The sequence below is a fragment of the Talpa europaea genome (assembly GCF_964194135.1).
Source record: "Talpa europaea genome assembly, chromosome: 3".
Taxonomy (NCBI): Eukaryota; Metazoa; Chordata; class Mammalia; order Eulipotyphla; family Talpidae; genus Talpa; species Talpa europaea.
The window spans coordinates 28,291,517-28,306,933 of record NC_140069.1 but is presented as its reverse complement, the minus strand read 5'-3'; the positions used below and the strand labels follow the sequence as shown (position 1 = coordinate 28,306,933).

Genomic DNA, 15,417 nt, shown 5'->3' with positions numbered 1-15,417 from the left:
ATAAATTTTAGTTATTGAAATATAGCTTAGGAGAAAAATGTACTGAAGATTCCTTAAGCTTTTTACAAGACACTCAAAGGCTTTTCACAAGCCAGTGCTCTGCAAATGTGAATTCTTGATGTCTAAACATAAAGGTCCTTTACTGAACTAATTTTAATACAGAATGCTTGGAGAAAGGGAATGCAGCTGGGCCATTAAAGCATGGGATTTTGCCATTTTTTAAGTAATGGGAAATACTGATTAAGAATGTTCTAAAGATTTCAGCATACATAATGTGATTGTCTTTAATCATAACCTATTACCACAAGTCTGTGTAAAAAACACATTCAACTTTATTAAAGACAATGGCATACCTATTGTGGCACTTTTTAATTGTTTCCATTCTAAACAGGATATTGAAGAGTTTATTATCTAAAGGTCAGAATAATGCCCAAGACATGGCCAAGCCCAATGAGTGTCAGATGCATGGAATGTTGGATGACTTCATAGTTATGAAATTATTTCATTTCTCATGATAATTCCTGACTTGCCAAGTTAGTGAATTTTAAGAACTCTGAGAGCAGATTTTAAGATAAATGTGAAATAATCCATACTTTTGGAGTCAGGGACTTCCCTTCAGGCATTAGTTCATATTTGACTTGCTTGACTTACACTTGGGGATAAAATGAGTTAGGACAAGGTCTTAGATACCACTTAGATTTCTTTCCCTGAGTGGGAAAGAAAACCAACTTGCACAACTTTGGCTGGCTCATGTTTCTCGTTATAGAGGCACTAAGAAGCAGCGGTTGCCATGAAATACTTTATTTAACCTTTACAAAAATGTTTTCTTAGTATGGCAAAGCTGTTTAGTTAAATGAAAATAAATAACTGTAAAAATTTTGGATTTCTTTTATATCCATCTGTGACTTTTTTTGCTAATTAAAAATAAGGGATAACTATTATAATTGTCTAAATTGCCATGATGACTAAAAATAAACAAAAGATTACATAAAACTACTTGATCTTTTCTTAGGACACGTGTTTGCATGTCTTCTATTTTACATTAGACTAAATTTTGCTTAATAATGAACATTACATTTTGCATTTGAGAACCATTTAAAAGAAAGTTTTTTATTTAAACCTTTGTTAGATTTCTCTATTATTTATATTTAGTCAATGTTGATTTTCAAACAAATGAAAACTGACAATTGACTCACATATTCAGAATATTTATCCAAATCAGAGTTACTATCAAACAGTATCTTGGGTTTTTTTTTAATCTTATTTGGCTTCTATTCCTCAGATCACCTAAATTATTCTTTATCATTTCCATCCAACATACTCTTATCTCTCCCACTTACAAGTTGAGTCCAACTGAGAGCATGATGACCACTGACTGTCATTTTTATTTATTTATTTAAAAGGAAAATGGGGATTATTTCTTATTTCCCAGACAGATCATCCTTTTCTGTGCACACACATATCAAGTTTCTCTGCATTTTCACTTTTTAACCCTGGTATCAAGGGTAAACAGTCTGACTGTCAAGAATTCTGGACGTAAGGTAGCTATTAGTAACACAGCTCTTGTTTTTTCAGTCACGTATCATTTAACTATAGGGAAACCCACACCCTCAGAAACATGAAAACAATAGATATGTGTAATGTTGAAATGACCTCTTTAAAACAAGCCTATATATAATTTCAAACTTTTTTTCTATATATGTTTATATCTGATTTTATGATTGATATGCTCCAAATACATTGTAAAATTTTATTTTTTTGCTATCTGAGAGAATTTGAGCATTAAATCTTTTTAAAAATATTTTGTGAAGTAATTTGACCCTAATTTAGATAATTTGTATTTAGATAATTTTTACCAAAGATTGCCTATTAAGGGTCCCATAGTTTTGTAGATAATATATAATTCAAAGTGCACTACTATTCACCCAATTCTTATTTTCTCTTTTGACTTATTTTTCTCTTAAGTATGTAAATTTCAGCCAGAGATTAAATAGACTAATGCCTGTACAGTAAAAAACCATTAATAAATTCATGTAGATTGTAGAGTTCTACTTATTTATGAAAAATAAATCTTTTAATTATAAAACTTCTGTGATTTGATTATAGAGATGTTGAAATACTAAGCTTTAATGTTTGCTAGAAATGTGTCATATTTGACATGGAAATACACATGGAAATTCAAGTGATTTATCAAAAATTACACAATAAAATGGTGCAATCTGCTGTTTTAAAGCTCTTAAGACTATAGATATAAGATCTGAATAGCATTATTTCAAATAGTCAAACAACTAAATGCTTGTTAGTTAATTTTAATATCTTTGCTGCTTCAATCCCTGGTGTTTTTTGTTGTTGTTGTTTGATAATTGATGCTCTGGGTGGAAATGGCAGTTATTGATCTAAGAAGAGTTCATTGCCTCTTCGAGAATCTGCACACATAACTCTTGGCTGCTCAAAAGCAAAATCTAACCTCCTAAAAAGTTAATTTTTGTTCCAGTATACCTCTTTTCTTCCTGGGATCAAAATTCAATGGTTCCATTTGGGTTATGATCAAAGCTATTAGAGGAATGTAAACTGATGAGTTCATAATATAAAGTTGATTTTCCAAATTTCATTGACAGGAAGTTGTTTGTACAAATGGTTTGAAACCATAGCTTGCAACTTTTATGACTTCTCTTTGTAATACAATCAATGTGTTTTGTAGATATTAATTTTGTGCAGAAAGAACCACTCCAAGTTAGGTCATTGCCTGCTTTTGTTCTCCAGAAGTTACAGTCTCGTATATCTTTTACTCTGTTTCCACTTGTCTTTTCTATGTCATTTCTTTGGGTAATATGTAAAGTGTGTTCTCTGGTCAGACTTTTGAGTTCCTCAAGCAGAATGCTTCTGGTGTCCTACAACAATTTTTCCTCCCTCATAATTTTATAGTATAATTTCTCTTGTTGAATATCTATTTCTCCTACTACATGTGAAAATTTTCAGTGCATGTAATGTGTCTCATTCATCTCTATAGCCACCATGTGTAGTACAGTCAAAACATTTAATCACTGTTGATCCAAAAAATATTTGCTAAATGAAAAAAAAAATATTGCCCTAGGGAAAAATGCAAATAATTACACTAAACTATTTCAAGAATCATGTGAATAGTACAGTAAGCCAGACCCTGAGCAAGGAACTGTGGAGCCTTCAGATAAGAGCTGAGGGTCATGTCACCCTGTTCACAAAGTGTGAATTCAGTGCAAATTTAAAAGCCGTGACACTGGCTAGGACATGTGGGGAGACTTAGTGCAGGAGGCTAAATTTGAAATTTTAAAGTAGGAATGTATAATTTCTTTTTACTGGAAATGCAGTATGCTTTTGAATGCTTTCTATTAGACACTTTTTGTTTCAATACCATTAATTTTTATCTGATTGCAAAATGATACATTTATTATAAAACTTGGAGATTATATGAAAACACATACAAAATGAAATTTAAAACATCTAACTCTACAACTCTAAGTAGGACTAGCATTCTGGTATATTTCTAGCCATTTTCTCCCTAAGGAGTAGGGAAGAAGACTTTATTTTTCATCTTACAAAATTGGGTTGTATAGTGTATATACCTTTTTGTAGTGCTTTTTTTTCTTTTCAATTAGTCTATTGGTAACTAATATTAACTTTTTCTTCATGATGTGATTTCCTTTTTTTGTTCCCCTCCAGTGGTCTGTGAGGATTCTACAGTGTAAGTATGGCTAGGAGTGGAGGCTTCTGAGGAAGCACACCTCAGTTCAAATCATGCCTTTTCCTCCGCAGCACTGTGGTCTTCGACAAGGCACCAGTCGTTCTGTTCATTTTGTTTTTTCATCTTTAAAATGAAGCAAAAGCATCTACCTTACAAGACTTTTTTAAGGAAAAAATAAGAAAATATGTAAACTGCATTAAGCCCAGCGCATGGCACATAGTGTGTATCTAATAAATGATAGCTGTTACTGTTCTACAATATTTTCTTTGACCAATTTCCTATTATTGCCAGTTTTTCAGTATTAAAACAATGCTGGAATAAACAAATATAAACAAACAAAATCTTTGCACATATCTATGATTATTGCCTCAGGATGAATTCCTCTGTAGAACTGATGATTCAGTGAGTATCTGAAAGTGACGTCTTTGATAGAAAGATTACCCACAGCTACAATTTTCATTCTAACCAACATTTTGTGCACTTGCCAGGTTTCCCTCTTTTGTCGGAGGTTGTTTCATGATGATTGTGTGTTATTTGTGGCCTTCATTGAATTCAGCCTTGAGGGAAACCTACAAGCACTCATATTTTGTGGAAGAATAAGCTACCCAACACTTGTGTGATGACAGTAAAGCCTCTATTATATCACCTCCTGAATGATTAACTTGGAAAGCTTTCTTTCTCTTTCTTCTTTTTCTTCCAGAATGCACTGTATCGGAGTCCAAGTTATTTACCAGAAAATACTTCAAGTAGACTTGTTTCTACTTTAGCATTCTTTTAAGTGTGAAAATGTGTTCTGTAAGTGCAAAATGATAACATAGCCTCCTGAGAATTCCTATACCATGTCACTGTGACAACAAGTATTAGCTATTCTCTAGAAATTTCTCTACTTGATTTTTAACATTATTTCAGATACTCAGAATATCCTGAAATTAAGCCATAATGAGCAGCATATTTCATTTTATTTTCATGTTAGTTTATTGGTGTGAAATGTACTATCAGTTCCACAAATGCATTCCAAATAAAATAGTTTAACTGATCTGTTCAGTTTGATCTGTAGCTTTCCAGATATTATTATTTTAGGCAGACAAAAATATTGGATATTGTAACTTAATTTTCACTCGTGATGCACACCTAGCATATCGTTTAGGGTCTGCTTTATGCTTTAATGTCAGTATTGCAGTGTCTGAATTGTGGATATGAAGGACTGCATTGATTTGTAGTTTAATTTCAATATCCACATAAAGCAAAATCTGTGCCACTCAAAATAGGAATCATTTCTAATATTTTGATTTGATACTCATAATATTATCTACAAGTATCAACACTAATTTTTTAATATCTACTTTAGGTTAATTTTCAAAAATATTTAGTCAGTAAATGATTATTAAATATCTCTGCACTAGGTTCTTAGAATAGAACAAGTTTAGAAGTTTAAAAAGTGAATATGGTGCCTAAGCTTTAATAGATATTAATATAGTATATATAAATATATAAATGTATTTTATATATTAATATACATATTTTCATATATTCAGTTTATTTCACTTGGATCACATTTTAGCTTTAGAAAATTCCTAAGAATTTATAAGGAATACAGAAGTATGGGAAAATTTTCGAAGTTACCTAGATTTTCAAATTAATTTTAATATTACATATCAGTATCAATATTTAGTACATTATTATAGACTATAAAAAATGCAAGTGGATCTGAAGGCAGATTTTTAAGTTTATGATTATGTAGATAAAAATAATCTTGATAACAGTTTTAAAATGAGTAGTGAAATAAACAGACAAGTGTCTGGTACCGTCTTCATTAATGTTTAACATACAATTTAAAATTTTTTCTTAACCATCCCTTTTCTCTTTCTTTTTGTGTGACCTGTTCTCCTAAATATCACCTTGTTTTTCTTTCCTCCATCTATTGATTCAGGAGTTCTCCCTTTGGACATGACTGTGGGTGGTCCTCAGAGCTGATCCCCAGCCCTCTGATCAGTAATTCAGTTTTAAGTTTTATTTTGTATTAAAAAAAAAAGTGAAAAGCTGTATAGTCTCCTATTTGAGGTCTTTGGTGGAAAATCTGGGCATTTAATCTGGCTGCCATTGCAGCCATGGGATGTGGGGGAGGGGGTCTGCTGGAAAAAAAAGAAACGTAGCCTATTGGGACTGAGTATGGCCACTACAGCCTGCCTTATTTTCAGATCCTGTAGAAAAGTTCAAATGAGAATGATTCCTACTTGACCCCCCCCCCCCGTTGGAAAGTATTAGACATTTTAGTTGAGTAGGCCGAAGAGAATGAAAAGCCTGAATAGAAAAGATGGTAGAGGAAGTGAGTCAGTAAGGGAAACTTAATAGATAGGAAAGGAAATTTCTAAATTGATAAGAGAACATGAAAAATACCTTGGGCTCCAGGCAGAAGGAATATAGTTGTTTCACTAATCCCATTGCTCTCCCCAGGGTTTTTGGCCCACGTTGCCTTTCATCCTGACTGTTGTTGCAGCTGTCCTCATCCTGCCTCCACACTCCACGCTTATCATCCTTTCAGCACATTGCTCACCTGTGCAGAAGGCTTCCTGGGCTACCCACTAATTCCTGGATAAAGTAGTAATTCCTTAGCAATCTAGATCTACCTGTCTGATCTTATCCCTTATTCCTATTCACTTTGCCCTAAGCATATTTTCTAACTTGCACATTTCTGATTGTCCCTTTGGCCTGGAAATGATCATCCTTGCCAGTTGAAATCCTACACAGATTCTGATTCCCATTGCTTCATGAAGGTTTCCTAATCACTACAGCCTAGAAGAGACCCTCCCTTCTCTAGATTTCCTACCTCTCCTCATGCCTCCTCGTAGTTATTTTTGCATGTCTTACTGTCCCTGTGGTTGCTTAAGCTCCTTGCACGGGCAAAGAACACAACTCTTCCTCCATAGTGCCTACTATATTGCCTTCCTTTGTAGTACCTATATACTAAAAATTTATTGACTGAATGATAGAAACCTCATGAGGATTGCATAATCTTAACACAATTTTCTCATTGTTATGCCTACTTTTATAATTCCTCAGTACAGAAATAAAAATAGATATGTAAGTATTGTTATTAAATGAAGATTTTTCATAGCGGTAAAATTTAATTAGCGGGTCCAACAAGAAACAACTTCCCACCCTCACTTGATGTCCATGGTTAGCTGAACATGGCTATCTAACACCCAAATTAATTACATCTCCAGGCAGAAGACTAAAGTATTGCTGGGTGTCCTGAAATTCTTTTTTGTAGATTTACCTTAAGCAATGTAAATCCTTCTCTAATAAATTATGTGTGCACACATACATATATATATATATAAATTTATATAAATTTGCCAGTGAAGTTTAGATGATTTTAAACAGTAGACCAAGTATTCAATTACAAATATTCAATCAATGATGCATGGGCAAAGATGTGTTATGTTTTTCTCCCATTTAACTTTTCTGTGTGAACTAAATCCAAATGTATCCAAATTTTCATATTTCAAAGAAAATATCTACACCAACTTTCTTAGAGCCAATAGCTCCTGAGTAAAACCTCACAGCATATTTCTTGGTGATTCAATCATTAAAAGCTGTGTGCATAGAGTGAGCAGCTACCTAAAACTGACCTCATATGCAAATGTGAACCCTCAAATTACATTGTGTACATTAAAACTTCTTTAGAACCTGTGGAATTTTTAGGAAAAATATAACTGAGCTTGACCTTAAGTACCTTGCCTCATTATTTTTTTTGTCATTTCCAGCTACTAGTCTCTCCAAAGAAAACAACTTTCTTGTTTCCTTTAGTTTTGTGTGTGCCCTGAGCTTTAGTCCCAATTGCTGCTATAAAAAACTGAAGTGGTTCCAAACACCACTATTGTTTTTCCTTTTTTTCTGTAATATTTAAACATCAAAGATACTCCAGTACTTTTATGTTGTAGAGTGTATAGAAGATCAAATTTTTCTTAAAGGTATTTGCTGTCCAGGACTTTCTTAAAGCTTTTAGCCTTCCTATTTAGTATTCATCTGAATAGTAGCCTTTGATTTCATAGGATCACTGGTGATTGTGGGGCCGTGTTTAAATCAGGATCACTGAAGTGGGACCATGTTTAAATCAGGAAAATGAGTTAGAAGATTTTCCTTTAATACTTTGAGATATTAAAAGCCTCCCTTAGTTATCCAGCAAAAATCATACTGTGATGATCAGTGACCTTGGGAATTTTTCAGTTATTCTAATGATTTCTAATGCTAAAGCTAAAAAATAATCTTTCCATCAAAAGACTTCTTGTTATTATTCCCATGTAAATCTGTAAGGTATTTCTTTTTAAGGTCTATTATAATAGCTGTTACAGAATGTTTCCAAAGTTGTATTTATTCTGTTAGTTGGGGAAATTTTTCATGCAATTAACCATAGGTTAGCTATTTTTAAAAATTATAAATGATTTGAAGGAAAAATATTGTTTGTGTATCATAGAATTGTTTTTTCTAAAGTGTCAATTTTGTTTCCTTATACTTACCAATCAGAGCATTTTCATTTACACGTGTTGCATAAAAAGACAATAATTGTTGTTTTGGATTGCCTGTTCAGTTAAAGTGATTATTTAATTGCAGTTAGTAGACAGGAGTGCAAATTGGAAATATTTGATGATCATTAATGAAACCCAAATATTAGAAAAAGAGAAAATACTGTATGAACAAATATGAATGTGAAGAGGAAGACCCAACTGGTAAAAGTTACAATAAATACATACTGGCAAAAAAAAAAAAAATAGAAAAACCAAAGACATTTTCTCATACATTCAAAATGTTGAAAGTGTTTCTAATTTGACATATGTGATCTCATAATGGGAATATCGTAAATGAACTGCATCCTGAAATTGCTGTTTTGTTCTTTACCAGAAGAAAAAATAAAGATGGCAATTTAGGGTCAAACATAATGCCACAAACCAAAGTTAGATTTAATTACTGTCTAGCCATAAGAAGGAATAAACTATCAGCCAAGACCAGGGTTCTTTGATCTTACATTTCAACCTTCTTGTCCTCCAGATGAATGAAATGGTCTTTTCTCAAATGTTCAACAGGCCTTTTACCACTTGATAGGACAACTATTTTTAAGAAGGTTTAAAATGTGATCTGGAAAACCACATTGACTCTATGTGGCATATTTGCTATTCTTAGCCTGGTTGAATAAGCTGGAAGTGGATGAATAATGCAGGTTAGAAAGAAAACAGATGCTAAATATTACAAATAGGAAGGTTTTCCAGCAATGAGACTTTCATTTTAGGACTAGATTTTTGTTGGCACTTTTGGCATCATGACGATACTGTTTTTCTCTCCAGCTGTTGCACATCTGTATTGAAGGCTGGGGCAATTGGCGCTGGTCAGAGCCTTTCAGTGTGGACCATGCTGGGACTTTTATTAGAACTATTCAGTACAAGGGCCGAACTGCTTCACTCATCATCAAGGTTCAGCAACTCAATGGAGTGCAAAAACAGGTAAGTTTGTGCTCATGACCAAGATAGCTCTTTTTTTTTTTTTTTTGATGTATTCAATGGAAGGAAAACCCAAAGAAGTGAAAAGAATTTTTTTAGATCACAGTGGTATACCTAGTTGTGCCTACTACAGCCGTGTATATGAACACTTAATAAGCACTTATTGACACTCCTGATGATGATGATGGCTTTAGACCCCCTGTCCCAAGTCTTTTACAAGAGCTACTAACGAGCAGTAAAATTTACTGATTTTAGTTTCACCTCTTCTTCCTGTCATCACCTACCTTCTGGTGGAGGTGCTAATGAGCTGTGAAATGGCCAAAAAGCCTTTATTTAGAAGGAAAAGAAGCAATGAGTGGTGAGGACACTGGATCATCCAGCAATGGATAACTAGGAATTGGTTCTCATTCATGTATGAATTATCTGAGAAAGTATTGGGATGCTGTCCCATGGCAGAGTGGGCCTGGGTCTCCAGCAAGCGTTTCTTTTCCTAGGAGTTAATATTAACTGCAGTAAAATTTCACTGCAGTCCAGCTTTTGGCATATAAAACCTCAGCTCTCAGCACATATTTTTACGTATTTTATAAAACTTCCTTTTGGCTGTTTTTGAAGTTCTAAGACTGCAAAGGGGGAAAAAAGTATCTGACACTTTCTTTGTGTTCTTAAGATGTGAAAATGTGGTTTTTAAAAGATGTTTTTCAAGCGTGGAGCATATGACAAGAGTAGAAAGAAAAAAAGGAAGTATTAAAATCTGAAAACTGGCTTCACTGCACACATCATAACTGGATTTGTCATAAGAGTTTTAACATATACATCTGCATCTGGGTTGTAACAGTCTTTCCAGAGCTTATGTGAACTGAGGACATGATGGAAACAGCACAGAATCTCTGGAAAAGGAAATGGGGAGCTTTCTGTATCAAGCAGCAGAGGCTACTCTGTTTCTATAAGTCAAGGGGCAAGCAGGAAGCCATTGCTGGGGTGAACATAGGACCCATACCATATGCACCCTTGGTAAGCACCTAATCAGGGAAATGAACTTCATGCTCTCATGATTTTAAGCAGAAGCGAAACAAGAGCCTTAATGGACTCTTCCATGCTTGCATGGAAGAGCATGGAAGAGTCTTCCATGGAAAAGTCTTCCCAATTAACTGACCCTTCCTCCAAGTATTTGTTGATTGCCCACAGTAAGTCAAATGAAAGGCACTGTGTGTGCCACGATCTTGTCTCTTAAATTACAAATTTTAATAAACTTAGCAATGTATAGTTAATCTGAGTTAATAGAGTTAATCTGAAGGACATTTAGAAGTTTCACTAAGAAATATGACTTGAACTGACCTTTGGAAAACATGTAGAATTTAGACTGCGTAGACTATAGCCTCTGCCTTCCTCACAGTTAGAATGAGGATGAAATGAGTTTGTAAGTGTAAAGTGTTTACAACCTTGCCTGGCCCACTGTCGTAACCCAATAAATTTTAGTTACAATTAAGTAGTGAAATATTCCTGTTAGCACACAACTGAGGGGTACCCAAGGACCCCAAATAGTTAAGGGTTTCATGCTTTAAAAGGGATTTGGTCTTCTGTGCACACAAAGATAAAGGGAGCAGACTCTTAAGTATGATAAATTTGTGACAGAATTGGTGTGCATAGAGAAGGAAAGAAGAAAGGATTTCAAGTAATAGTTTCCCAGTAAAACTCTCAATATTACCCATCCCCTCATGGACAAATGCTTAGCTAAATAGACCCAGCCCAAGCAGAGCTGCTGAGGTCAAAAACTTCCCCATATGTCTGAGGTAACTTCTAGCAGCGAACCACAAGAAAGGGGTTAGGCAGGTCCCAAAGAGTTGGGACAAAAGGAGAGACTCTACATTCAAAATATGCCACATAATCTGCCATGAAGTTGGGATAATAGCTGCCATTGTCACTGCCAAGGACCAGAAACAGCCTTCCCATGTGTCTCTCACCCACATTTTTCTCCTTCTAGTAGTACCAAGATACAAGTTGAAACCAGAAAAGCAAGAGAGTCCAAGCATACATGTGTTCAAATATAAGCCAACCATGGCCACTTAACACCACTCATAGTTCCCTATGCCCCTCCCCCCACTCAGGAAGCCCAGTTCATGGCATGCTGGGAGTTGTAATCTTCAGTTCCTGAAATCTTTTCTATGTGGAGATGGGTATCGAGTCTGTAAAAATATCAGGGGGTAGATTGTTTCTCTAACATTCCCACACATGAGTAACACTAGTTATGCATTTTTATGTCAATGCAATAGTGTCTCATTTTTGCATTGATATTATGTATTTTCAAAAAAAGATACTGAAATTCAGGGCTAAATTAAAATATATAATGTTCCTGAGTAGATATTACTCATTTGGAAAAAAAAGTTGGTCATTTTTTTAAAAGTCTCACAAAATGTCACCTATCCTTTTTTTCTAATTGTAGATTTCCCAGCCATGGTATTTAATGTCTATATGATTTAGGCAAATTTTTTCACCTTTCTATGCTTTTTATTCCATTTGTATTAAAAAAAAGGCCCCCAAAATGGTACCCTATATTCACTATTGTTTTTTTGTTAACTATTACAAGATACAGAAGTCTAATGAAAATAAAGATTACCTATAATTCTGTCACCCAAGATAAGTTACTGTAATAATTTTATTGTTTTTTTAACACAGATACTTTTATTATATATGGATAAAATATATTTTGCAAATAGTTTTTCACCTTGGTTTTTTTCCGCTTAGCATTATTAGTGCTTATCTTCTTGTGATCTAAAATTACTGAAATTATCCTTTTAATGGCTGCATAATAATTTACCATCCAATATATTTAAACACAGATATTCCCTTGTTGGATTTTTGGATAATGTCCAATTTGTTAATAAATACTTAAATATCTTTGTATATAATGTATATCCTTAAAATAATTTGGCATAAAATTTAATTACCAAGTAAAGATACACTTTGTTCTATAACTGAAACTCATTGTTTTGTCTCACCAAATACCTGTTAGGCAGATACTATTTTAAATATATATACATTTGTCTTAAAACTTCAGCTGATTTTTTGAGTTTATCAAACCACTAGCATTTTTAAATTATTTATATGTGTTTCACATCACCGTTCATTTTTGTACAATGTTTGCTTTCTCCTCTCAGGTGTAGTCCCCATAAAATTCCTACTACCAATTTACCCGTGCGCCATCACCATAGTCCCTTGTGCTCTTCCCTCCCCTGTTTTGATTCCCCTCCCCTGCAGAATGTCTCTGATTTATAGTTGCCTGTTAATTTTGGATCTTTATTTATTGTTATTATTTTTCCCTGATCCTATATTTATCATTAGCATTAAAAAAATAATGAAAAATGGTTCAAATCAGACTGAAAAAAAATATTTCCAAACCGTAGATGTTTAAGAAATGCTTTTAATCTTCCTCTCCATTAATGTCAAATACACAGATTTTAAGGTATCTAGTTGCAAATTACATTTTAGGATTTTTTCATGTTAATGTTAATCCTTTTCTGTAAAGATGGCCTCACACTTTTCTTTGCTACTACCCTATTTATAAATACTCCTTTTAAAAAAAAAAAAAAAAAGTAGAATCCAGCCAAACATGTGAGGACTAGTTAGAGAGCAACAGTGGAAGCAAAAGCAGTTCTCACATTGCATTTACCTCTTTTAAAAGAAGTGTTGTCTTCTCCCACAGGAACTGGAAAAATCCATTTTACATTCCCACTGTCATAGAAGGCACATACTTACGTAATTTATATTTTGAGTTTTAGCATTTCTTGTATTCAGATGATTTGAGCTCTGTATTTGGGTTGATTTTAAAATAGCAGAGCAATAGAAAGTGGAACATTAAGTCATTTAACTTATAAAGAAGCAATGGAAAATGTTTCTGCTGAATCCAGTAGTATTGACAGGTTCAACTGACCACCATACCAACTTCAAAGCAAGGGCTACATATTAGTCAGTGTTTTTAGGCAGTGTTTTTCTGCCTTTCACCTCACGCGTGTGCTCTCTGTTTTTCTCTCTCTCTCTCTCTCTCTCTCTCTCTCTCTCTCTCACACACACACACACACACACACACGCCAAAATGTACAGTTTATTTTTCAATTGGATTTCATTTCTTTGTTGCCAGGGTGGATTAACTAACATTCAGATTAGTTCTAGTTAAAGCACATCAGAGACACAGGATTTCCTCAATTAGCTTGGTTAGCAAGGAAGAGACAAACCAAGTTTCCAGAAGAGATTTTGTGAATTTCTGCCTCCTTCACATCTTGGCTTCTTTCTTTCTACTCCACCTGGGCCTGGAAATTTACAATAAACTACAGCTGCCTAATTACCAAGCCCCATTTAGTTAGGTGAGTATGTGCAGCTCCCCGATGTACCTTAACCACACAAATATGTCCCTGGATAATGGAGAATTGGCTAAAACTTGTTTGAACAATGATGTTTGATTACTTGTACCCTACATTTCTTATACCCCTTTCTTGTACTCAATTGAATGAAGACTGACCACATAAAAAATTTCTCAGGAACTTTGTACATTATATAATTACTCGTGTAAACATATGTGCTTTCATGTTTCCTGTTCCTCATTAAGGAAGGCATTATCACTCTCAACTTAAATGTACATCTGTATGTATGTGTGTATGTATGTGTCTATATAAGTCTATATATTTGTATCTTTATACATATACTTTTAATCATGGTTAAGATATCATTTTCCAGTGCATCTGGTGCTCTGGAGTTATTCTTTAATATCACTATTCTTGGCACTGATCTAATAAGAGTTCTGAAACCTGCTAAGTAAAATCATATGTGGAAATCTTCAATACACATCTTTGTGGCTTTGGGGAAAGAGGGGAATTAGTGTGAAACTTGGAGATATGTATTAAAGAGAAACCCTACATTTAAAAAAATTAAGTAGCTGTCTTCAACTGATAGATTAATCTTGAAATTTTAACCCTAATTTTCAAAATAAAAGCATTGTAAGTGTTGCCACTTTGAAGAAAAGCAGACATGGCTCTCACTGAACCGTGCATGGGAACAGCCATAAAGAGTCCCATGACAAGGAGTAGCCATTTTGAATTTTCCTTCATCTGGGTAGCTTTCCCTCCCTGGCCACCTTTATGGGTTTTCTTTTTATCAAATTTGAAAGCCTATTTAACAAGATTTTTAGTTGAAAATGAAACTATAAAAACCTACTGAGAGAATCTTTGTCTTTAAGTAAAGTGAGTCCCAGATGGCTGCAGGGTTCCTGTGGTTTCCGTGAGAGACAGCAAAATACTCTCAAAATCTCAGGGGGCCTAAATGTTCTGAAGCAAGAGCAGTGTGCATACATTGTCATCTTTTTGTTATTGTGTTTTCTACAATAAGCTTTTATTAATTGATGAGGAAAAAAAGTTTATAAAAATCTTAAGATTCAGCTTAAATGTACCTTCCCTTGGAAGAATTCTCTAAACATTCCAATTTATTCTCAAAATCAAATAATCTAACAAATCTCGATATCAAAACTGGGAGTGGGGACTTGGATAATAAAGTACTTAGTTTTCTTCATTCCAATCCCACCCGCCCACCCCAACTACCCAACCCACTTCTATGAAGACTGCCCTAGGGCCTAGGATGAAGAATCCGATCCAATAAGGATGCTTGTAGATCAAAAAGGATTTGGCTTCTTGGTATTCAAATGGCTATAGAAATTTTATATATCCTCTTATAACTAATTTTCCATGTCAGAAAAGGAGTGCTGTCTCTTCTCAAGTAGTTATATCTTTCCTATGGCCCTTTTAGCAACCTTCCTTTTCATACTACTGGCTAAATCAGAGTTCCATTTTCACCCCTACAGTAATCAAGAGAATGGAATTACCAGGATTAGCTTGTACCAATTATGATACAGCCTGTGAGGGCCAAGAGAGTGTCGATCTTCCCTGACTACTCTACTGCATTTTGATTCCTAAACCATACCACAGTTTTTAGAAGCCAGGGTAAAGGAAGGACTAGCTATTTGGAAAGGAACCAGTTGTTTCTGCCACATTTACATTGTGATGGGCAGTCTTTATCTCTTTTCATAGTTTCTAAGGTTTTTTTTCTCTTTTTATTGAGGTAACATTAGTTGACAACACTATGGATTTCAGCTATACAGTTTTTCATCTCAGCGACTGCATATATTCTAAGTTTCCTTAATTTGCAGCTTTTAATTAT

The 15,417-nt window shown here is 34.2% G+C and overlaps 1 protein-coding gene across 4 annotated transcripts in view; it reads left to right on the top strand.

Annotated features, from left to right (window-relative positions):
* VPS13B (vacuolar protein sorting 13 homolog B) overlaps positions 1–15,417 on the top strand; it is a gene marked incomplete at both ends in the record, with an annotated part of 598,760 nt that overhangs the window by 531,875 nt on the left and 51,468 nt on the right. For all 4 annotated transcript variants that reach the window (XM_084230016.1, XM_084230015.1, XM_084230017.1 and 1 more), the window contains one exon: positions 9,064–9,219. In XM_084230016.1, coding sequence (XP_084086142.1) covers positions 9,064–9,219 — 156 coding nt within the window. The remainder of the gene's footprint in view (positions 1–9,063; positions 9,220–15,417) is intronic.